Here is a 23,164-nt window from a genome sequence, read left to right as displayed (position 1 = left end):
AATTAAATGTTAAAATTATTTTTCCTGAATGATGTTATAGCTAATTAAAAGATTTTATTGTTTAATTATGTGTATGCATGGGCGTCTGTGTGTGGGTTTGCAAACATGAGTGTAGGTGCCTATGGAGGCCAGAAGCATCAGATCCTCTGGAGCTGGAGTTACAGGTAGCTGTGAGGTGCCCAACGTGGGTGTTGGGAACTGAACTCAGGTTCTCTGCAAGAGCACTACATGTTCTTAATCACTGAGCCATCACTTCAGCCCAATTTTATCTATTTTTATTTTATGTGTATGAGTGTTTTGCCTGCAGGTATATAAATGCAGCATGTGCCTGCCTGGTGCCTGTGGAGGCCAGAAGATGGATTGAATCCCTGGAACTGGCATTAAGGGCAGGTGTTAGCTGTCATGTGGATGCTGAGAACCAAACCCAGGTCCTCTGGAAAAGCAGTAGGTGCTCTTAGCTGCTGAGCCATCTCTCTAGCCCCAGAGATTATAGATTTTTGTTCTTTTTAAAATATTATTTTTATGTGTATGAGTGTTATGCCTGCATGTATGTAAGTGCATATATGTTGTGCAATGCCTGTGGAGTTCAGAAGAGGGTGTTGGAACTCCTAGAACTGGAGTTATGGATGTTGTTAGCCGCCATGTGGGTGCTGGGAACCAAACCCAGGTCCTCTGTAAGAGCAGTAGATGGTCTTAACTGCTGAGTCATCCCTCCAGCCCAGATTTTCATTCTTCTAATATTTTCTAACCAAAAGAGAAAAGTAACCAAAGAATCTATATGTAATCTATTAATTAAAAATCAATGAATGAGTTAGGTGTGTTGTTGCCCATCTATAATCTCAGCATTTGAGAGGTTAAGACAGAAGATTGCTGTGTTATAAAGCAAGACCCTCTCTCAAAAGGAAAAAAGATGAATGATTAAATTTTACTACTGCATTCTGAACTTAGTAAATAGACAAGCATAAAAACTTTAAAGCCAACATCTTACACTCCCCTACCCCCCCATGTTAAGACAAGGTCTTACAATGTTCCATGCTGGCCAGAAACTCAATATGTAACATAGACTGGCCTTCAACTGGAGGCAGTCCTCCTGTCTCAGTCAAACATGTGCTGAGATTTACAGGTATCAGCCATCATGCCCTGCTAGAAAAATTTAATACTTTCTGAACGAGAGAATTGCTGAAAAAACATACACTCGCAAATGAGTTTACGTGGACTGAACTAGTATGACATTTAAAATAATCATAATGTAAACCTTTGGGCACAATTCAAGTGTGCACTCAACTATCATTCATGTAGAAGTATATTTAGAGAAAATGACATACTAATGACTTCTGTTAAAGAGCTAGAGAGCCAATTCTGTAACAAGGTAGCTGAGGGGTAGTGCACTGGTAAACAGCACAGACTAGTGTCAGAACACTTCAGACTGAACCTTCAGGTACATATCTGGAAACCTCTATGTACCTCAAATTTCTTCAACCCAATAATAAAAATACCTACTTCATTGTGTTGCTGGAAGGATTAACGACCATGCGTTTGTGTGGATATGATCCTTTCAACAGCATCAAACATATAGCAAATATTATGTAGCATTTAATAAGCAAATCAATCAACACACAACATTTGTTAGATTAGATTAATAGATATAAAGTATCTGACAGAGTAAGCAAAAGGAAAATGTTAGCTAGTGCTACAAGTAACATCTTTTTAATACAAAGAATGCTTAGAATTTATCTGCACACAATTATAAAATCTACTCACCTCATCTACAATAACATGAGACACATTACTCAGAAGACCATCTTCTTGAAGTTTCCTTAGCAAAACTCCTGTTGTACAATATAGCAGCCTGGTAGATTCGCTAGCTCGAGATTCCATCCGGATCTGATATCCACACAAAGAATTCTGAAGGGAGAACACAAAGCTGTCATTAGAGCTCACAAACAATCTGGAAAAGAAGCTGTAAAGAGTGAAGCCCAGGTATTGACCTTAGTACTGCAGGGTAGTTCTAAGTCCAGGTAGATCTATTTATGCAATTTATTACCAAAAGTCTATTTCTAGGGCTGGAGAGATGGCTCATTGGTTAAGAGCACTGGTTGCTCTTGTAGAGGACCTGAGTTTTGTTCCCAACACCCACATGGTGGCTGACAACTATCTGTAACTCTGGTTTCAGGGGATCTGACGCCCTCTTCTGGCCTCCAAGAGCCCTGCACTCACATGGCACATTTACATACATGCAGGCAAAACACAAATAAAATCACATTTTTTTTAAGTTACAAAAAAAGAATACGTTTCTAGTTGTACCTGGTAGACCAAAACTGTAGGAACAGCACTCAAGAGGCTGAGGCACTATTGCTCTGAGTTTCAGGCCAGCCTGGGTTACATAGAAAGCAGCTTGGGCCACAGCACAAAATCCTGTCTCAAAGCCAAAAAAGTACATTCCTATATTTTCAATTATATGAAACTATAAAATTTGGTTTGGTAATTTTAAACTTTTTCTTGTTTTATTTAGTGTATGCGTGTGAGTACTGATGCGCACTCATGCTACGGTATATATGCGGAGATCAGTTGGATGTGGTGTTGCCCATCTATAATCTCAGCACTTGAGGGGTTGAGACAGAAGATTGCTGGGTTTTAACTGTTGGTTCTCTCCTGCTATCATGTGTGATTCAGGGATTGAACTTGGGTTATCAGGCCTGGGTACAGCACAAGATGCTGAGCCATCTTGTCGGCCCCATTATTATTATTTTACATAGGATTTAAAAATAATCCAATATTTTCATCTACATTGCTTTCCTTTTCTGTTCACTGAAAAGCATGAAAATCAGTTAGGATTTACACGTATAAGATAGACTTACAAAAGCTTGAGCTATATGGTACAGGAAAGTCAAATTTCAATTTGTCCCTATTCTTTGAATGCTAAGTCCCTAGTCCTTGAATGCTAAGTACATATCTGAACATTCTAAATTATAAAGTCAGAATTTTTTATGAGAATTTAATGACAAATTTACTGAAGTTTTTTCATATGAAGAGCATAATATCTAGCAAGGACAACATGAAAAGTACCTGAAGGGGGTCACTGCCCAACCACTAACAGAACTCTACAGGTTCCCAAAGGGGAGTCACGTCATCACTCACTGAGGTGGAATCCAGAGAACAATGCCTTACCCGTCCTCCAGGTCCGTTTTCACAGCCCAATTCATCACACACCCTGGTGGCTAAACTCACTGCTGAGATTCTTCGAGGTTGTGTACAGACTATGTTACATTTGCTTGCTCCCCACTCATTTAGAAGTAAATCTTCCAATAGGAAATGTGGCACCTGAGTGCTTTTGCCACTTCCTGTTTCACCTGCCACAACCACAACCCGATGCCTTTTAAGAGTTTCCACAATTGAATCCCGGTGTTTGAACACAGGTAACTGTTGTCTTTCCTTCAGAAGTCTCTGATACTTAGGCGTACTTTGCAACTTTCTAAAGAGGTTCCTAACAGGCTGCAAATCTTCTGCATTTGTTGATTCCAAGGACAGTGCACCAAGATCCTCATCAGAAACTAAGTTTTCCCAGGATTCCTCGGGATCTTCAGAGTTCTCTTTTTTACCTTCAGAATGCTGCTGTTGTTGCTGCTGCTGTTGCTGTTTCAACTTATTCAAAAGTTTGGTAATAAAAAGATCACGTGGTTTATTGGTTTCCATTTTATTTAATTCTTCCCTTTTCTTTTCCTCATCACTCCACTCTAACCAAACATCTCGGTAAGTAGGAGGGAGTAACTGATGAATAGACTATAAAGAAAAAAAAGAACAATGTTTTACTGGATATCAAAATTCAATAGATTACAACTTAGTATATGGATTCACCTTAAAATGTAACTTTTAAACTTTAAGTCATTAATGTTAGATATACATATATCTAATATAGATTCATAAATGACACATATATTCAGATTTCTTAACTTAATAGCTATGTGACTTTGGGGAATAAGTTAACTTCTCTGGCTTGTTTGTGCATTTAAAAACAGCTAATAGAGTACATGCAAAGTGCTTATTTTTATTTTTACTTTTATGTGTATGAGTGTTTTGCCTGTACATATGTAAGTGTACCACATATATGCAGTTGTCTATGGAAGGCAGAAGAGGGTATCTGATATCCTGGAACTAGAGTATAGATCTGGCAGTTGTATGATGCTATAGGCAAAAGTATTTTAAAAGAACTACACCAAAGAGAACCTAAGTTATTCCAATTCTCTGCTGTGAAATAACCTACAATTGTCTGACACTGGCAGCAATTTTTATCAGATAAGAAGTTTATGAAATGTTACTTTGTAAAATGAGGGAAATAAAGACCTAACTTTAGCAGAAGTTGGAAAAGAACAACTTTTGAATTGTTTGAATTCCCACTTAACGTCTAAAGCTTTAAAAAAAATTTTAATTTTATGTGAATGAATACTTTGCCTGCATGTATGCAAGTGTTCCTTGTGCATACAGTGCCTGTGGAGGCCAGAAGAGACTGTAGGATCCCTTGGAACTGGTATCAGGGATGGATATTAGCTGCCATATGGGTGCTGGGAAATGAATCTGGGTCTTCTGAAGAAGAGCTAGTGCTCTTAACCTCTGAGCCATTTCTCCAGCCCAGCATCTAAAGAATTTTTGTTTGTTTTTTTTTAAAATTATATATGTCTGTGTATGGGTTTGTGCCTGTGATACAGGGCCAGAAGAGAACACTGGATCCCCTGGAGCTAGCGTTACAGGCAGTTGTGAGTCACCTGACATGGTTGCTGGAAACTAAACTCTGGTCCTCTGGAAAAGCAACAAGTGGTCTTAATTGCTGAGCCATCTCTCCAGGTCTACCCAGCAGCTAAAGTTTTTGATGGTTCTAACATCCCATGAAGAAAGATAAAAATTTATTATAAAAAGGAAATGCTGGCAAACCAAATTTTAAGACTATTGTGTTCTCCCAATGAACTTCCTTCAGCAGTACTGTGATCGTTCTCTAAAATGTAAGCACATAGCTAATATAACCTAAAACAAAAAATGGAACTACTTGTCTATATTTTTAAGTTGAGAGAATATAACATTAAAGGAAAATACACTTTAAAAAATTCCTTTCAGCTGTGTATTATGGTGCATGGCTTTAATCCCAGCACTCAGGAGGCAGGGGAAGACAGGTATGTGTGAGGTTAAGGGCAGCCTGATCTACATAGTTCCAGGCCAGTTGTACAGGGAGACCCTTTGTTAAAAAAAAAAAAAACCAAAAAAACCCCCCAAGATAAATTTAAAAATTCCTTTTAATTCAACAACCTTGTACAACTATTTTTAGTCTTTAAGTTAGTGTAGCCCAAATGTTCCATCAGATTGCCTCTTCCAGACCACTGGTCTAAGGAAAGACTAGGGATGAAAGGAAGCAAAATTATAATTAATCAGATATGAGGATTACTCAGAACTAGTCAGTAAAACTGGTACATGCCATAATTAAATACTGCCTTCCATGTACCCAGCCAATTTTAATTTTACTTATTATTAGTAGTAGTATGTATGTGTTATGTTTGTGTGGGCACAGGAGTGCTATGGTGTGTGTGGATGTCAGAGGACAACTTTGTGGATTCGGTTCTCTCCTATCTTTATGTGGGTTCCAGAGCTCAAACTCAGGTTATCAGGCTTATGTGGTAAGTGTTTTACCTGCTAAGCCATCTTACTGGACCAGTTTTATGGACAATTTTATCATAGAGTAGGCACCTCTTATCCAAAATACTCGATGCTCAAAGTTTTGGATCTTAGATTTAGGGATATTGGCATATACATAGTGAGGTATTTTAAGGATGGATCTTGTCTAAACACAAAATCCATTTATGTCATATATGCCTTATGTAGAAAGCCTGAAGATAATTTTAGAATGTTCCACTTGTGGCATTACATCAGTGCTCAGAAAGATTGGGATTTTAGAGCATCTCTGAAAAAGATGTTTTGAATCAGGGATGCTTCAATGTGCATACCCACTCTTCCACAAATGATTTTTGAAGCATCTGGGCCTAAAACATCTTACCTGCCCTTTTACCAAACGATACAGGGCTAAAGTAGCTCCCAGGTGCTGAGCCTGCATTCCGTCCTCTGTTAAGATTGTAGGACACACAACCAGAACATCATCTTCAGACTTGATTACCCTCACCCTAAAAAGCATAAAAACAAAATAACTTTTAAATTGATGAAGTCAGATTTTTTTAAAGTCAGAAATTCATTAATATTCAAGTTAAGCTTACAATAATTATTTAAATATTTCAATGGAAGGCACTGAATTAGATGATTCAGAAAACTTTACATTACAAACCTGAGATGAAAAATTAAAGACTTTCTTAAGAAGAGGAGGAGGAGGAAGAGGAGGAGAAGGAGGGGAAAAAAGGTGTCCTAAATGGTGGCCTACCTTTAATCCCAGTACTCAGAAGCCAGAGGCACACAGATCTGACTTTCAGGTCAGCCTATCTATTTAGTGAGTTCTTGGCCAGCCAGGACTATCAAACTGAATAAACAAAAACAACAACAGCAAGCATTTCCTATATGTCTACCTGTTTTTGTTTTATGGATTTATTTTTGACATAGGGTCTCACTCTAAGGCCCAGGGTAGGCTGGGCCTCAGCCTACCAATTACTGAGACTATAGACACGAACCATTACACCTGATGTTCCTAAACATCTTGTTTTTAAAATTTATTTTTATTTTATGTGTATGAGTGTTTTGCCCTCATGTGCATAGGTGCATATGTGTGCAATGCCCATGGAAGCCAGAGGAGGGCATTGGATACCCTGAAATTAGAGTTGAGGACAGTTGTTAGCAACCGTGTGGGTGCTCGGAACCAAACCTGGGACTCTGCAAGAACAGCCAGTGCTCTTACCACTGAGCCATCTCTCCAGCATTCCCCCCGCAACATCTTCTTAGTTCATAGGAAACAAAAAGATTTTCATTCCTCAATTTTAAAAAGTTCATTCAATTAACCAGATAAACATACCTACATTTCCAGTATCTACCTACTGGAACTTTTTCAAAAGAAGGATTTGGGCTCTTGGGAAGATTCTTCCTCACCCAATCGATTAGAAATTGTTTGGGAGATTTTCCAGTCCAGCTTCGTGCAGTGTAGTCAAAATTTCTTATGTCATGAGGTTCTTTCTTTTTACCTGAAATGGAGACAAAAGGTATTCTTTACAAATAATAACAATATAAATTCTCTTGTGTGATCATAGCTCTCTCACTTTTGGGAACAGCATTTTTTAAGAGAATAGGTGAAGAACAGACAGAGAGGCCCGCTTTTCTCCAACTGATGTCATTTTCTTAAGTGACAGAACCATAGAACATTCTGAATCTTTGTTGTTGCTGTTCTATAGTTTTGAGACAGGGTCTCATATGGCCCAGGTAGACCGGAAAGGAGTGATGCTAGATAGGCTGACACAAACTTGACTTGATAGGCCTTAATATGTATGACAGAATGCATGAAATTCTATGGGGGGAATGTAGATAGGGGAGGGAGTCTAAATATGATCAAGATGTATTGTATGAAAAATGCACAAAAATTTAAAAAATATACATATATTAAAAAAAAGAATGAACTCCTACTGATCGTTGGAATTATAAGTATGTGTCATCACAAGGTGGCTGATCTTGAGACCTTATGTCTTTATATTTACTGAAGGGCACCATTTGGTAGGATATCCAACAAGTAGTCACCAGAAGTCAGAAGTTAGAATTTCTCTACTTACCGTGGCTATTGCCATCAACACCATCACCTTCAGTGGCTTCCTGCTACAGACTTAAAAACAAGAGGCTGGAGAGATGGCTCAGCAGTTAAGAGCACTGACTGCTCTTGCAGAGGACCTGGGTTCGATTCCCAGCACCCACATGGTGGCTACAAACCCTCCTTAACTCCAGTTCCAGGGGAATCTGATGCCCTCTTCTGACCTCTGTGGCATTGCATGTACTCACATACATACACGCAATACACTCATATACATAAAATAAAAATAAATAAAATATTAAAAAAAATAAAAAGAACAAAAAAGAAAGGACTCTCTTTTCAGTAGTTAAGAACATGTACTGCTTTTGCAGAGGGCTACAGTTAGGTTCCCAGTACCCTCACTAGGTGGTTCACAACCACCAGTAACTCCAAGCTCCAGGGGGATCCAACACCCTCTTCTGGTTTCCTCTGTACTTATGTGCACAAACCCACACCTATGATTCTAGGCTGTGCCTAACTGACAGTTAAAAGCTAAGACAGACAGCTGGAACAAGTTTGGAGACTGACCTCGAGAAAGGGAAGACTTAGGCAAGGTCTTTGCAATTGCAAAACACAAGTGAGTTTTCACAATTGTTATTACTTTAAAAAAAAAATCTGTGAAAGTACAACTTCACTACCACCTTAAGTACTTTGCCAAAATGCAAAGTACCCAATTTTACAATTACATCTTCCTTGATATACAGTACTCATAAATTGCACAGCAATTGTGCTCCTTCACTTCACCTTTCTCTTCTTCAATAGCAGCAGCACATTTTTCAAATAAATTAAAGTCCAAAGCACTTTCCTTTTCTGTGGCTAGAGGAGGCTTTATCCTTTCATTTTGTTGATGTGAAATCTTTATGGCTGGGTTGAATACTGGATGGTCTTCTAAAGTTTCCATCTCTACCAAGAAAAAAGACATTTGCTTTTATGCTTTGCATTTTGCAAATATAGTTTAAAAAACAGCATTTTTTCTTTTTCCTTGTAGCCAGTTAATTCATACTTGGAATCCGATAGAAGCCAGATGCAGTTTATTAACTTTCATGAAGTACACTAAAAAAAATAATTTAGGGGGCTGGAGAGATGGCTCAGCAGTTAAGAACACTGGTTGTTCTTGCAGAAGATCCGGGTTTGAATCCCAGCACCCACATGGCAACTAACAACTGTCCGTAACTCCAGTCCCAGGGGATCCAACAGCCTCTTCTGACCTCCACAGGCATTGCATGGCATGGGTGCACTTACCTACATGCAGGCAATACACGCATGCACATAAAATTTAAAAAGATAATAATAAAAAATTCAATAAATGTCATAAATAAAAAACCCAAACACCTTCACTAGAAATAAGTGCACATTCTGTTACTGACAGACCTAGGTATTACATGGTGTGTTTGCCAGTACAAAAGGGACGAATTGGCTTACGTGTGTGCTGTCATAACATCTAGATGCAGTTTTGATTGTAACAGGAAAAACATGTTATTGACACCTAAATAAAGAGGTCTGAGGGGGAAAAAAAAGAGAAATATGTGCACATAAGATTGCATTCACATTTCTTTCTTGGAAGATGGCATTTTATAGTAAATCTAGGATCTGCAAACTATGTCCTGCAGCCAAATCTAGCCTGCTACCTTTTTCTGTATGCCTGCTAAAAGGGTTTTCATATTTTACAGTGGTTAAAAATATAACAAAGGGGTTGGGGAGATAGCTTTGTGGGTAAAGTACTGAATTTGGATCTCTAGCACCCATACAAAAGTTGGACATGGTAGTTTTCATCTGTAACCCCAGAGCTGGGGATGGGGGACAGGTATACAGAGATAGGTGGGTCCCAAGGGCTTGCAGGCCAGCCAGTCTAGCTGAAACAGCAAGCCTCAGATTTAGAGAGAAACCCTGTCTCAAAAAATATGGTAGAAGAAGTAGAAGACAACAGCTGACATTGATACCTGGCTTCCACATGTGCACACATGGGCAAGCACAGCACACACATGCACACATATGCATTTACCACACACACACACACACACACACACACACACAAATAAAATATTTGGTGACCTGTGAAAATTACACGAAATATATAACTTAGTATCAATGAAACAGTTTGATTACAACAATCGTTCGTTTTTTTAAATTGCTATGGCTCCTTTTATGCTGTAACAGCTGAGCCGAGAGGCTGTGACAGAGACACTATGATCCACAAAGTCAATAGCATTTACCATTTGGCTTGTTAAAAAAGTTTCCATTCTTAGGTAGAAACTGTTTGGAAAATACAGACATATTTTTAAAAGACAATTAGGGGCTAGAGAGATGGCCGAGCAATTAATAACACTGTCTGCTCTTGCAGAAAACCTGGGTTCAGTTCCCAGAATCCACATGGCAGCTTACAACATCTGTAGCTCAGTTCCAGGGAATGTGACACCCTATTCTGGCCTCCAAGAGCACCAGGCACATACATGGTGGGTGCACTTACATGCAGACACAACATTCATTCACAAATAAAAAATTTTTAAATGAAATAAAAGACAGTTCTACATGAATAGTTTAAAGTGCTTACCTCTTTGAAATTTTCTTATTTTTTCTTGAGCCTCTTTTTGGCCTTGCTTGTTTTTTTCTAGTTTAAAGGTAGCTGCTTGCTCCTTTGCATCCAGAAGTCTAGCTGTGAGATGCAAGTACCTTTGATTCTTTTCCAAGTAAAATGATGAGGAGGACATTAAAAAAAAAAAAAAAGGTGAGGTTAGTTTATCAGTGACCAGTATAAAACCTATGATTCCTTGACCTAGCAAACCTACTTTTAAGAGTTTTTCAGAGAGAAGAAACAAACGGAAGGCGCATATTAAAAGGTATGGAGGAAAACTAAGAAAACACAAAGAACATGACTCAACCGAGCAATAGCTACTGAGTCGAATGCTACAGAGATGATTGCTTTCCCTAGATTAATAAATGATGTAGATTATAAGCAGAACGACTTGGGTGGCGAAGATGAGTCCCAGTGGGTGCTGCTGTGAAATGCAATTGTTGTTGAGGGGAAAACACAGCTAAGTAAGCACAACTGGAACCCCTTTGTGTGCAAGCACACACCAAAGTGGAGTAACAAACAGGAGGCCTCGCTCCCACATCAGATCCACTCAATGCATCCTTGCCCCTTCCACTGTACTCTGTGAGCACTGACACTGCCACTCTTTGCCTAGGCATCTTGACATCTTTGGTTTCTTAACAGTCTTTTCTCATAAAATCTACCATCATGGGGCTAGAGCAATGGCACAGCAGTTAAGAGCACTGGATGCTTTTGCAGAGGACCCAGGTTGGATTCCTAGCACCCACATGGCAGCTAACAACCATCCCTCCAGTTCCAGGGGATTTGATGCCCTCTTCTGACCTCTGTGGGCATTGCACAAAAGGGGTATACATGCAGATACTACACTCATACACATAAAATCAAAATTGTAAACAAAATATTAAAAAATTTATCATAACTATCTTGAAATGTAAACTTCAGTGCTATAAAATGAATTTATATTATTGTGTAGTCATCATGGTCACAACCCAGACTGCACATCTGACAAAAGTGGAATACTAGCCTCATTAGAAAAGATCCCCACCCCACCCCTTCCTCTATCCCTGAAAAACAGTATTCTACACTATGTCCCTATGAATTTATTTAATGTACTTCAGGAATGAGTGGAATCATACAGCATGAGTTTTATAACTGGCTTAGCTTACTCAGCATGAAGTCTTCAAGATCCATCTATGTTGCCCCATGTATCAGAAATTTTCTTCCATCACATACACAATATACTTACAGATTTATCCCATGGTTGACATTAGATTGCTTCCACATTTTTGCTATTGCTACAAACATGGTGTACAAATATATCTTCCCAGACCCTGACTTCAAATCTTAGAAGTATATACCCAGAAGTGGAATTGTTGAGTCATATGGTCATTCTATTTAGAAATTTTTAAGGAAATGCCACACTGCTTTCCACAATGGCTGTACCATATTACTTTCCCATCACCAGTACATGTACTCCACATTTCTCCACATTTTCTTCCTGTTTTTTTCAATGTACCTATCCCAACTGATGAGAAGGCATCTTGCTGTTGTTTTGATTTGTATTTCCCTAAGAGTTAATAACGTGGAACATGTGCTTACTGGTCATTTGTAAATCTTCTTTGAAGAATGTTCCTTAGCCTTTATACTCAGGAAACCACTAATTTTTGTTGATTCTTGCTTTAAAATATGTCTTCCTTTCCAACTTCAGGCATAATTTCACACCTGAGCAAGTAGGGATAGCTAACAAAATGAATAGGGGAGGTTTCTAAGTCATTGTTGAGTACCATTCAATATTTCAAACCACCCTGAACACTACTAAATGTGACCCAAAATGCCAGTCTTCTTGTTGGTCATCTGCCCCCAAACCCTATGTACTAGCTATTTAATATTCAGTTATCAAATGAATTTTCTGGGAATCATAATCTTCTGGTCAAGTAAACTCAGCTGTTTACACCTACCTGCCAGGACTCTCCTAAGTCTTTTAGTTCTACATGTGCATATCTATTTTTTTCAATGGCCAAGGGGGCCTTATACAATTATACTGCTGTAACCTTGTTCACATTATTTTATCCACTGGGACTATATTCCTATCATTCTTTGCCTGTCCGAACTCTACGTGCCTCAGATTTCACCTCTTAAGTTCTGACCTAATGTTCCAATTTGAAGAGTCCTTTCCCTAAATCCCAAAGTAGATTTATACTGCTCTAAAGACATTTATATAATTCTAATACAGGCACAGAATTGAAAACTTACATTTACAAAAGAACACACAAGTTTCTATCCCACCCTACCACTCCTTCTAATCAGCAGCAAAAGTTGTATATCTTTCCAAATACAGTACAAATGTGTCAATATTTTCTTCTTTTACACAAATGGATTTCTCACATTACACATGCTGTTTTGTAACTTCTATCACAATTTGCTTAGCCATTTGCCTACTGACTGACAAGGGTTGCTTGCAGTATTTGGCTACTATGAATAAAGCAGCTGTTAACATTTATGTACAATGTTTTCATCTTTCTTAAGTAAATATCTATAAATTAAACTGTTGGGTCAAGGGACCCTTATTGGGTATTCCAGCCATTCCTCCCAGCCATTTGAATGCAATTTCACCCTAACTGCACATGGCCTTCGGGTCTAGGGGAGGTGCTAGAGTACGTAGGCTGGGGAAGAGTAAGGGAAGGGGGTCCATCTACACAGACATGGGAAGCCATCATCCCCGATGAATACAGACCTTCTAGCCCAGCTGCTTTAGGGTCACTCACGCTTCTGTCTACAGCCCCTCACCCATGCTCTAATACACTCACTAGTTCCCCAGGGTGAACTTTGGTGGAACTCAACTTTGGTTTGTTGTTGAGACCTTAGAAGGCGGGAGTAGATGTTGTTCACATCTCCCCCAGGGAAAGAATTTTAGCAACAACAAGTGTGTGTTTAACTTTATGACAAAGTGCCAACAGTTATCCAAAGTGACTGCATCACATTCCACTCTACAGCCTCCCTAACACTTCATATTACTGGTCTTTAAGGTGGATATATAGTGATGTCTCATTATAGTTTTCATTCTTACCTCTTTAATAATTAGTGATACTAAATATATTTTTTCATGTTTATTGGCTATCTGCATGACTATTTTTGTTAGGTACCTACTTTTAAAAAATTCTTTACATGAGGCTGAAGAGATGGTTCAGCAGTTAAGAGTACTTACTGCTCTTGCAGAGGACCCAGGTTAAGTTCCCAGTACCCACATGGTGTCTGACAGTTACCTACAACTCTAGTTCCAGGGGATCTGATGCCCCCTTCTGGCCCATGTGGGCACTGCAAACATGTGGTACACTTTCATATAGGCAGGCAAAACACTCATACACATAAAATAAAAATAAATAAATCTGGGGCTAGAGAGATGGCTCAGTGGTTAAGAGTACTGACTGCTCTTGCAGAGGACCTGGGTTCAATTCCCATCACCCATATGGTGGCTAACAACCATCTGTAACTCCAGTTCCTGGGGAATCCGACACCTTCTTCTGACCTCCACGGGCATTGCATGACACAGGTGCACTTACACACATGCAGGCAATACACCCATACACATAAAATAAAAACAATAAAAATAAATATTTAAATAGGGTTAAAAAAAGTTCTACTTATAGAGAGACGTGCTTTGTCAGATACGTGTATTTTCTACAGATTGTAATCTACAGATTGTAGTATTTTCTTTCCACAACTAGTCTTTTTCACTGTTAATGTTTTGGATCTTAAATGTGTCCCAAAGACCCATATGCTAAAGGCTTAGTCCTAAAGGCTTAGTCACTAACCTCTGGTGGTGGAGCTTTAGAAGATGAGGCCTACTGAAGTTATATTAGTGGGGGCCTACCCTTAATGGAGCGCTTGGGGACTCCAGTCTCATCCTCTCTCTTTTGTTTTCTATCTACCATATGAGTAGCTCCTCCACCAGACACTCCCAATCATGACATCCTTCCTCACCACAGGTCCAAAACAATGAAGTCAAATGACCACAGACGTGAAGCCTAAATAAACATTCTTGACTTCTTTTTTGGGTGGGGGACAGGTCTGTAGCCCTAGCTGGCCTGGGATGCACTTTGTAGACCAGGCTGGCCTGGAACTCACACAGTCACTTGTCCCTGTCTCCAGATTAAGGGCATGTGTCACCATGCCTGGATATTTTTGACATTCTTAAGTTGACTCTCTAGTTTTGTCAGTGATGCAAAGTTGATTAACACATTCATGAAACAACACTCAGTTGCAGTTTCTACTTTATCTTACATCTATTTATCTTTCCAGAGTACCAGCTTCCTCTATAAGGGAAAATGCCTAACCTTTTTTTATTACTCAAAGAATTTAGTATATGATTTACACATAATCACTTTAAAATATTTGATGTTTAGCTCCTTTTTTTTTTTTGGTCTTTTTGAGACAGGGTGTCCCTATAGCCCTCCCTAGCCCCAGCTGGCCTGGAACTCGCTATGTAGACCAGGCTGGCCTTGAACTCACAGAAATCCACCGGAGTGCTAGGATTAAAAGCAAGCGCCACCACACCCAGCTTGTTTATCTCTTTTTGAAAAATATTGTTTTTATTTTATGTGTATGAGTATATTGCATGTATATATGTAGGGGCACCCTGTTGTGAAATGCCCATGGAGGTCAGAAGAGGGTGTCAGATCCCCTCGAAATGGAGTTACAGATGGTTGTTAGCCACCATGTGGGTGCTGGGAATCAAACCTGGGTCCTCTGCAAGAATAGCCAATGCCCTTAAGCACTGAGCTATCTCTCCAGCCCTCTGTTTATCTCTTTAAATATGGGAAAATGTAATTAACATCTACTGACTACTGTGCACCAAGTTCTTACTTTCATGTTACTATGTTTAGTCTTTGTATTACTTCCTAGAGGTATTTCTCCAATTTACAAGTGAGAAAAACAGTAAGGAAAGTTAGACATCTTGTCTACTTACATCCAGGATGCTAGGAGCTTAATACAAAGTTCTACTCACAGGGTCAAACTGTTCTTCTTCTTCTTCTTCTTCTTCTTCTTCTTCTTCTTCTTCTTCTAAACTTTTAGAACTCTTTTCCTCTTCATTTTGTTGTTCAGCATACCTCAAAATCCACTCCTTCATATTTACCTCCATATTTTTTTCTTCCTTTTTTGGCTAAAAAGAGAAAACAAATATCTGAAAAATTGAAGCTAGAAGATACAAAAGGGTTTGCTTTTATAATTTCTTCACACTAAAAAAAATAGCACACATATAAAAGCCTCAAAAATTATTATGTAGCAAAAGACAAATGAACTGAACATTTTTAAAGAAGTCTAAACTTGCAAAGCCAAAGAATATGATTCCTTATTTGCTCATAATCCCAGTACCTGGGTAGCAGAGGCAGGAGGATTATGTATTTGAGGCTCCTCTGGGATATACAGCAAGACCCACTCCCTCAAAAATAATAAAAGTAGTCATCTTAAAAATTAGTATTATTCCTTGGCAAGGCTACTGTCACCCCAGATGTCTGATATCTATAGAGGACTTAAGTGTAATGCCCTAATGAATGATACCACCCAGTATCCCCAAATTCATGTCCTGTAATTCTCTTCCACAGATACTTTGGCCATGTGACTTGCATCAACCAATGTTACATTATCAAGTATGATTAAAGTCGGGACTTAATAAATACAGTTGACCTTCCACATATGTGAGACCCACATCTGTAGACTCAACCAACATCATGACTCTGAATATTAAGAAAAAAATTGCATCTTGGGGCTGAAGAGATGGTTTAGTGGTTAAGAGACTGGCTGCTCTTTCAGAGGACCTGGGTTTGAATCCCAAAACCCAGATGGCAGCTGACAACTGCTTGTAACTCCAGATCCAGGGGATCTGACACCCTCTTCTGATCTCAACAGGCATTACATGACATGGATGCACTTATATACATGCAAGGAATACATTCATACACATAAAAATAATAAAGTATTTTAAAAAAAGAAAAAGTTGCATTTGTACTAAATATAGAAGCTTTTTTCTTGCCATTTCCCAAACAATATAGTATCACAACTACTTATTACAGCATCCACATTATGCCAGAGATTATCAATGATCTAGAGATAATCTAAAGAGAAGAACGCATAGGTGATATAAGGGACTTGAGCACCTGCAGATTTTGGTATTCCTGAGGATCCCGGAGTCAACCTCTTACAATTATTAAGGGCAATTAAATTTGCTCTTGGGAGCCAGATACCATGTAAGAAGTCTGACCCCTGTGGGACCAGCAATGTGAAGAAACCCAAGAAAATCATGTGTGGAGAGCATGTGGAGAATGGGATGACTGGCTGGTATCCAGCAGAAGCAGTCCCATGAGTAAGGAGCCATTCTGGATGTTACATTCCAGCAGTCATCTTCTAGAACAGAAGAACTTTCAGCTGACCCTGGCTCAGAATACAGAAGCATGAAAAATAAGAAACTTGATTTAAAACACTAACTTTTGAGGTGGTTTGTTCTGCAACAATAGATAAGTGAGACCAACAGTAATAGAACAGCCTGGCCAACTTTAGTTCTAAGAAGTAAAAATGCTATAGACAACCTAGTATTTATATGCTTATGAACTTCATATGAACATCAGTTTCATACTAATTTTATGAAATTTTAAATGTTTAGCTCTTTTTAAAGATTAAAATTTTCTTTTGTGCATGGGTGTTTTGCCTGCATATATAAATATATACATATACATACACATATACATATACATACATAAATATATGTTGTGCAATGCCCTTGGAGACCAGAAGAGGGCATTGGATCCCCTGGAATTATGGAGTTATGGAAAGTTGTTAGCCACCATGTGGGTGTTGGGACCCAAACCCAGGTCCTCTGGAAGAGCACTCAGTGCTCTTAACCCCTGAGGTATCTCTCTAGCCCCAGAATAGTGTTTTATCTTGTTTTCTTTAAAACAGTATCTCACTATGCAGTTCTGGCTGGTCTGGAACTCCCTATGTAGACCATGTTGGCCTTGATCTTGCAAAGAACCACCTGCCTCTGCTGGGACTAAAGGTGTGTACTATCATACCTGCCCCCCTCCCCCCGCCACCCACCTTTCTTTTATTTGTTGTTGAGATAGGATCTCACTATTTGCACAAGCTAGCCTTCCCCTTGTGATCCTCCTGCCTCGGCCTTATGAATGATGGTATTAGAGGTTCTATTCCATCAACCCCAGCCTAGATTTTAATTCTTTTGTTGTTGTTGTTGAGACAGGGTCTCACTGTGTAGCCCTGCCTGGACTGGAACTCACTATGTAGACCAGACCAGGCTGGCCTCCCACTCACAGAGATCCACCTGCCTGACTCCTGAATGCTGGGATTAAAGGTGTTTGCCACCACATTAGGCCCTAAATTTTAATTCTTAAATTACCTTAATCTGAGGTTCTTCTTGTTTTTTGGTTTTAGTTTGCAATGGAAGTGAAATAGTGGCTTGTATTTGAGGAGACTGGAATTTTGGCCTACTTTTAGGTTGTTGCTCTTCAAATTCCTGACTGAATCCTTCAGGAAGTGCATCTTAAGATAAAACAAAATGTGCATATGATATACTGAATTCACAAATACTGTTACCATACATGTAAATCCTGTCAACACTCAGATCATCTAATTTTCTTCTACCCTCATTTCCTAAGAATAGAAACCCTGTGATTAATCTGATTTTATGTATCAAGCAAAGTCGGGTACACTCAGATGACAGCTAACCCACTTCTGCCTGGCTGTTTATTTCACCTTTACTATGCTAGGCTCCTAAATTTTCTTCACAAAGATCAACCTACCCTACTCTTTGGCTTTGTTACAGGATTAATTCACAAAAGCCCTCTGTACTTCAGGTTCTTGTCAAAGATTACAGCCACATCCCTGTACTTAATTAAAATACTATTTATGCAAGGTCAGCCCTATTTTTAAGCCAAAATCCAAGAGGCAGGCAAATTAGGCAAAACTTGAGAACCTGTTTTAAGTACATTATAAAATGACTATAAACGACCGAAAGCAACACAAAAAATTATTTATTCTTGCATTAATCAGAACCTCTAAGGAGAATATTCTGAAAACAACAGGTAGAGCTAAGAATATTTTTAAAATAAACAACTACAACTGAAAACTTTTAAGTGCAATTCAAAGGTCAATGCAAATTCCAAAAGCTGTTTAGCATACAAAATACTGACTATAAATACAAAATACTGAAATGTTTTAGAAACTGAAAGAATTTAATGACAATAGTGTTTACCATCTGAAAGGTTTAAACAGAGCCAATCCAAGGCAGAATGAAGGTCACCTCCATGTAAGAGTGTATTGGTCATGGCATCTTCAATGTCCTTAGTCTTAAAGGAAAATGCTTGTAAAGCCATGTATAAATCCTATGAAAGAGAAATATAAGTCACATTTGTTAATTTGCTTTTTTATTTCTAATTTCATTTTCTCTTTAAATAAAAAACTATGACACAAATTATAATTCCAAAAATATTTTTGGGGGGTTGCTGGTGAAGTAACCCAGTGGTAGAGTATTTTCTTAGCATGTTCAAAGCCCTGGGCTCAATCCCTAGCACCACCAAGAGAGAGAAAGAGAAGAAAGGAAGGTGGAGAGATCCCCACTTCCAAGCTAAAAGTTAAATATGCTCATTGTACTATAGGTGTGTGCGTGTGTGCACGTGTGTTTAAAGGATTAGGTTTTCTCAATATCCAAAGATAATGTTTACAGTGTAATGTTTCCGCTCCTAATTTTGTAAAACGAATTTCACATTTTAGCATATTTATCTTCCAAAATATTAGAAACTCTTCCTTAGCACACGTAATAGTTATATAATACACTTTTGGGTAGATATATCATAATTTAAATACACATTTTCCTATGGGTGAAAATTTTTTTCCTTTTCTTATGAGTAGTGTTTCAACAAACATCTTTATATATAAAGCACTGAAATGTACCTTCTACAGCATGATACTTAAAATTGGACAGAACTGGTTTAAAACCTAGATTCTGCTTATTCTGCTACTCACTAATCAATAACTTTATGCTATAACCTGTCATCTTCCCAAATCTCAATTCTTCTTTTTTTGTGTGTGTGTGTGTTTTTTTTGTGACAGGGTCTCCCTGTAGCCCCAGCTGTCCTGGAACTCACTATGAACTATGGAAATTAGTCTAGCCCTGAACTTACAGAGATCTGCCTGCCTGCCTACTTCTGCCTCCCAAGAGCTGGGACTAAAGGTGTGTGCCACTATGCCCAGCTCTAAATCTCAATTCTTACATTTGGAAAAATGGGCCAGATACATCTACCTGTGGGCTGCCATGTCAGAGCATGTAAGCAAAATGCAGGGCACAGAGTAAAACATACAGGTACCCAATAACATAATTTGGGAATGTATCTTACTTTTCACACCACCATTTCATGTGTGCACTTGTATGGAGACCATTCCTCCCCTATTCTTGCAGACATGAAACCTACATGTGATTCCGATGGAAACTTTTTAAAAATCATTTTTATCCCACACTTAGAGCTGTCCTTATATTGTCTCTCCAAAATGTACAGGCCCTAGGTTCAATCCCCGGCTCCGAAAGAAAAAGGGGAAAAAACTCTCCACTATGTCAAGTATTGGCACGCTGAGCTACAAAGTGAGATCTTGCCTCAAAAGAGAAATAAAGGGGGTTAGGGGAAGAGTTGTAAATACCTGTAATTTTTTGGCAGTAAGTCTTCCAGAAATCATTCCTTTGTCATTATTTTGCTTTTTATGCTCATTGATAACTCCAATAATTCTTTGTTCTAGTTTATTATTAATTACCACCTGTTGAGGTCAAGAAAGGTTATATAAATTAGAAACTAAATTATCAAAACACTAAACGCAAATCATAGTTTTTTTTTTATATTACTCTCAAACAGGCCCAAAATTTTAGTTAAAAGCAGGTGTAGTAATTAGCATTTTCTTCGACTACCATTCATTAGACCACATTCCTGTAACATATGTAAGAAAAAAATGAGACATGGAAAAAGCAACAGATCACATATTGCAAGAAAAAAAAATCCTCTTAAAAGACACTGTTCTTAGATTACCCTTGGGTTGCTATGACAGAAATTGCTAAGCCCTACCCTATTGAATCAGAATCCCTAGGGTAATATCTAGAAATAGGCCTTAACGTAAAGCAGCCCCCCCCCCAAAGAGCTTCACAGACTGAATGCTACATTAGAAAAAGGCATGACAAATAAAAGTAAAAACTATGTATCTAGTAGTAATGGGTTACAAATTCTTTTGGCTCCCAGTTTGTTCCCTACTTTTTCCTACTAGTCATTTATCTCCTGTGGTTTTGATATTTTTAACTGAAGAATATACAGGCATCTACCCATAAAAATATGTTTCCTTTATCACTTAACTGCATGCTATTAAGCACAGAAGCATATTTCAGGAATTCAGTCTAGTCAAGAATATATAAACAGACAAGTTATAACCCAGCATGGCAATGCTTTAAAAAGATATATTAAATACTAACATCACCACCATAACATTGGCTTGCAAAGGTATGTAGGCTCACCAGGGAGGTGGGGGGGGGGCACAGACACTCTTAGGGTATTATTTATTAAAAAATCAAATGATCCATCATTTTCTTATTCCTGGAGGATACTTCTTTTAAATTTTATTTATTTTTATTTATGTATGTATGTGTGTGTTACTGTGCATGCTACTTATGTGTGGTACCAGTAGAGGCCAGAAGTGATACCCTGAAACTGGAGTTAGAGATTGCTGTGAGTTGCCCAATGTGGGTGCTAGAAACCAAACTCAGGTCCTCTGAAAAGAGCAGTAAACACTCCTAACCATTGAGCTATCTCCCTATCCCACAAGTTTTTTAATTAAAAAAAAATTTTATCTTATGTGTATGAGTGTTATGTTTACATGTATGTAAGTACACCCACATTGTACAGTGCCTGAGGAGGAAAGAAGAGGGCATCAGAGCCCCTGGAACTAAAGTAGTTAAGGATGGATGTTAGCTACCATGTGGGTGCTGGGATACAAACCTGAGTCCTCTGTAAGAACAGCTAGTGCTCTTAACCTGAGCCAGCTCTCCAACCCAACTTTTTATTTATTTTTTTAAAGGAGCATTTCCCAAAATGACTCAAAACCTTGATTACTCACTTTCAAAATAGATTTATCCAGATTTGCAGAACCTCCAGAGTCATTTGCAGAATTGAAACTATAAATTTTGGGACCTGTATATAATGGACAACAAATAGTCAAGGTGATTTAATGATTAATATTCATTATACTGTTTTAATTTTCCTGTAAAGATTGCTAAATATTAAAATTTGATTTTAGCTCTTTCCTCAGTTTAGCAAAAAACAAAAATCTTTATATCTTTTAGGTCACATTTATTTTCTTTTTTCTTTTTTTTTTTGGACTTTTTCAGACAGGGTCTTCCTGTAGCCCCAGCTGGCCTGGAACTTGCTTTGTAGACCAGGCTAGCCTTGAACTCACAGAGATTCACTTGCCTCAGCCTCCCAAGTGCTGGGATTAAAGGCATGCACCACCATGCCTGGTTTATTCACCTTCACATTTTTTTTTTTGTTTTTTTTTTTTTGGTATTTTTGAGACAGGGTCTCCCTGTAGCCCCAGCTGGCCTGGAACTATGCAGACCAGTCTGGCCTCAAACTCACAGAGATCCACCTGCCTCTGCCTCCCAAGTGCTAGGATTAAAGGCATGCACCACCACACCCAGTTCCACCTTCACATTTCTTATCAGATGCTTTTATTCTTGACACTTAGATAAGATTTCTTGGGGGATTTCAGATTGCTGCAATTCTGATGAGAAAACAGTCCTCCATGAAAACAGGATGCTAAGGGAAAAGGTGGAAGTTCCTGTCATCTTTCTCCTTGGCCTCAAGTCCAGGGTTACCATATTCATTTCTGAGGAATAGCAAATCACCACACCTGATGACTAAATATAATTGAAATTTGTTCTTTCACAATTCCAAAATCAAGGTATGAGCTCCCTCTGATGGCTGTAAGCCACAATCTTTTCTCTTTTTTAATTGAAAATTTCATACATGTATACAATGAAATATGGTCATATACAGCTCCCCAGTTCCATCTTCCAGCTCTCCCAACATGTCTCCCTTCTAACTTTGTCTCCCCCCCACCCTTTTTTTCTTGATAAACCATTCTGGTAGCCTGAATGAGAAATGTCCCTCATGGGCTTATGTATTTGAACAACTGGTCCTCAGGTAGTGACACTGTTTGGGGGAGGTTATGGAACCTTTAGGAGGTGGAGTCTTATTGGAGGAAGTTCTTCCTGGTGACAGACTTGGAGGGTTTACAACCTTGCCCTACTTCCGCTCTCTCTACTTCTTATGTGATTAGCCAGCTTCCTGCTCCTGGCACCATGTCTTCCCCACCATGACAGACTCTATCTCTCCAAAACGATAAGCCAAAATGAAATGCTTTCTTCCCCTAAGTTGTTTTTGGTCATATTATTTTCTCACAGCAACAGAAAAGTAATTAATACACCCACTAAGTCCAATTAATGCTGCCCACTTGCACATGGATGTGGGGCCATCCACTGAAGCATGAGAAACCTACCAGTGGCCACACTCCCAAAGAATGATTCTCCCTCCCCCCAGCTACTATCAATTGCCAATACCTCCTGCAGTAAGGGTAGGGGGCTGGAGATTCTCACCATCTCTGTAGGAATTTTGGCTTGCTTGATCTTGTCCAGGTAACCTCAGCTGTTCTGAATATGAGCACAATAGCCATGTCATGTCCAAAAGACAGCATTTCACAGCACTTCCTCCTCATCCTCCAATTCTTTCTACCTCCTCTTCCCTAGTATTCCCTGAACCTAG

General features: G+C 38.7%; 1 protein-coding gene across 2 annotated transcripts in view; it reads right to left on the bottom strand.

Moving 5' to 3' along the window:
* Dhx29 (DExH-box helicase 29) overlaps positions 1–23,164 on the bottom strand; it is a 54,044-nt gene that overhangs the window by 24,347 nt on the left and 6,533 nt on the right. Inside the window, exons 2-12 of one of the 2 annotated variants that reach the window (XM_008840385.2) lie at positions 21,462–21,535; positions 20,007–20,120; positions 18,568–18,697; positions 17,713–17,855; positions 15,310–15,465; positions 10,305–10,431; positions 8,498–8,656; positions 6,995–7,160; positions 6,038–6,161; positions 3,169–3,780; positions 1,762–1,905 (exon numbers count right to left, since the gene is read on the bottom strand). In XM_008840385.2, coding sequence (XP_008838607.1) covers positions 1,762–1,905; positions 3,169–3,780; positions 6,038–6,161; positions 6,995–7,160; positions 8,498–8,656; positions 10,305–10,431; positions 15,310–15,465; positions 17,713–17,855; positions 18,568–18,697; positions 20,007–20,120; positions 21,462–21,535 — 1,949 coding nt within the window. The remainder of the gene's footprint in view (positions 1–1,761; positions 1,906–3,168; positions 3,781–6,037; positions 6,162–6,994; positions 7,161–8,497; positions 8,657–10,304; positions 10,432–15,309; positions 15,466–17,712; positions 17,856–18,567; positions 18,698–20,006; positions 20,121–21,461; positions 21,536–23,164) is intronic. The other variant, XM_029567064.1, reaches the window with a different exon arrangement.

Source organism: Nannospalax galili, unplaced genomic scaffold (assembly GCF_000622305.1).
Source record: "Nannospalax galili isolate Female #2095 unplaced genomic scaffold, S.galili_v1.0 scaffold339, whole genome shotgun sequence".
NCBI classification, from domain to species: Eukaryota; Metazoa; Chordata; class Mammalia; order Rodentia; family Spalacidae; genus Nannospalax; species Nannospalax galili.
Note: the sequence above shows the minus strand (reverse complement) of the source record. Positions and strands in the feature narration are given on the sequence as shown.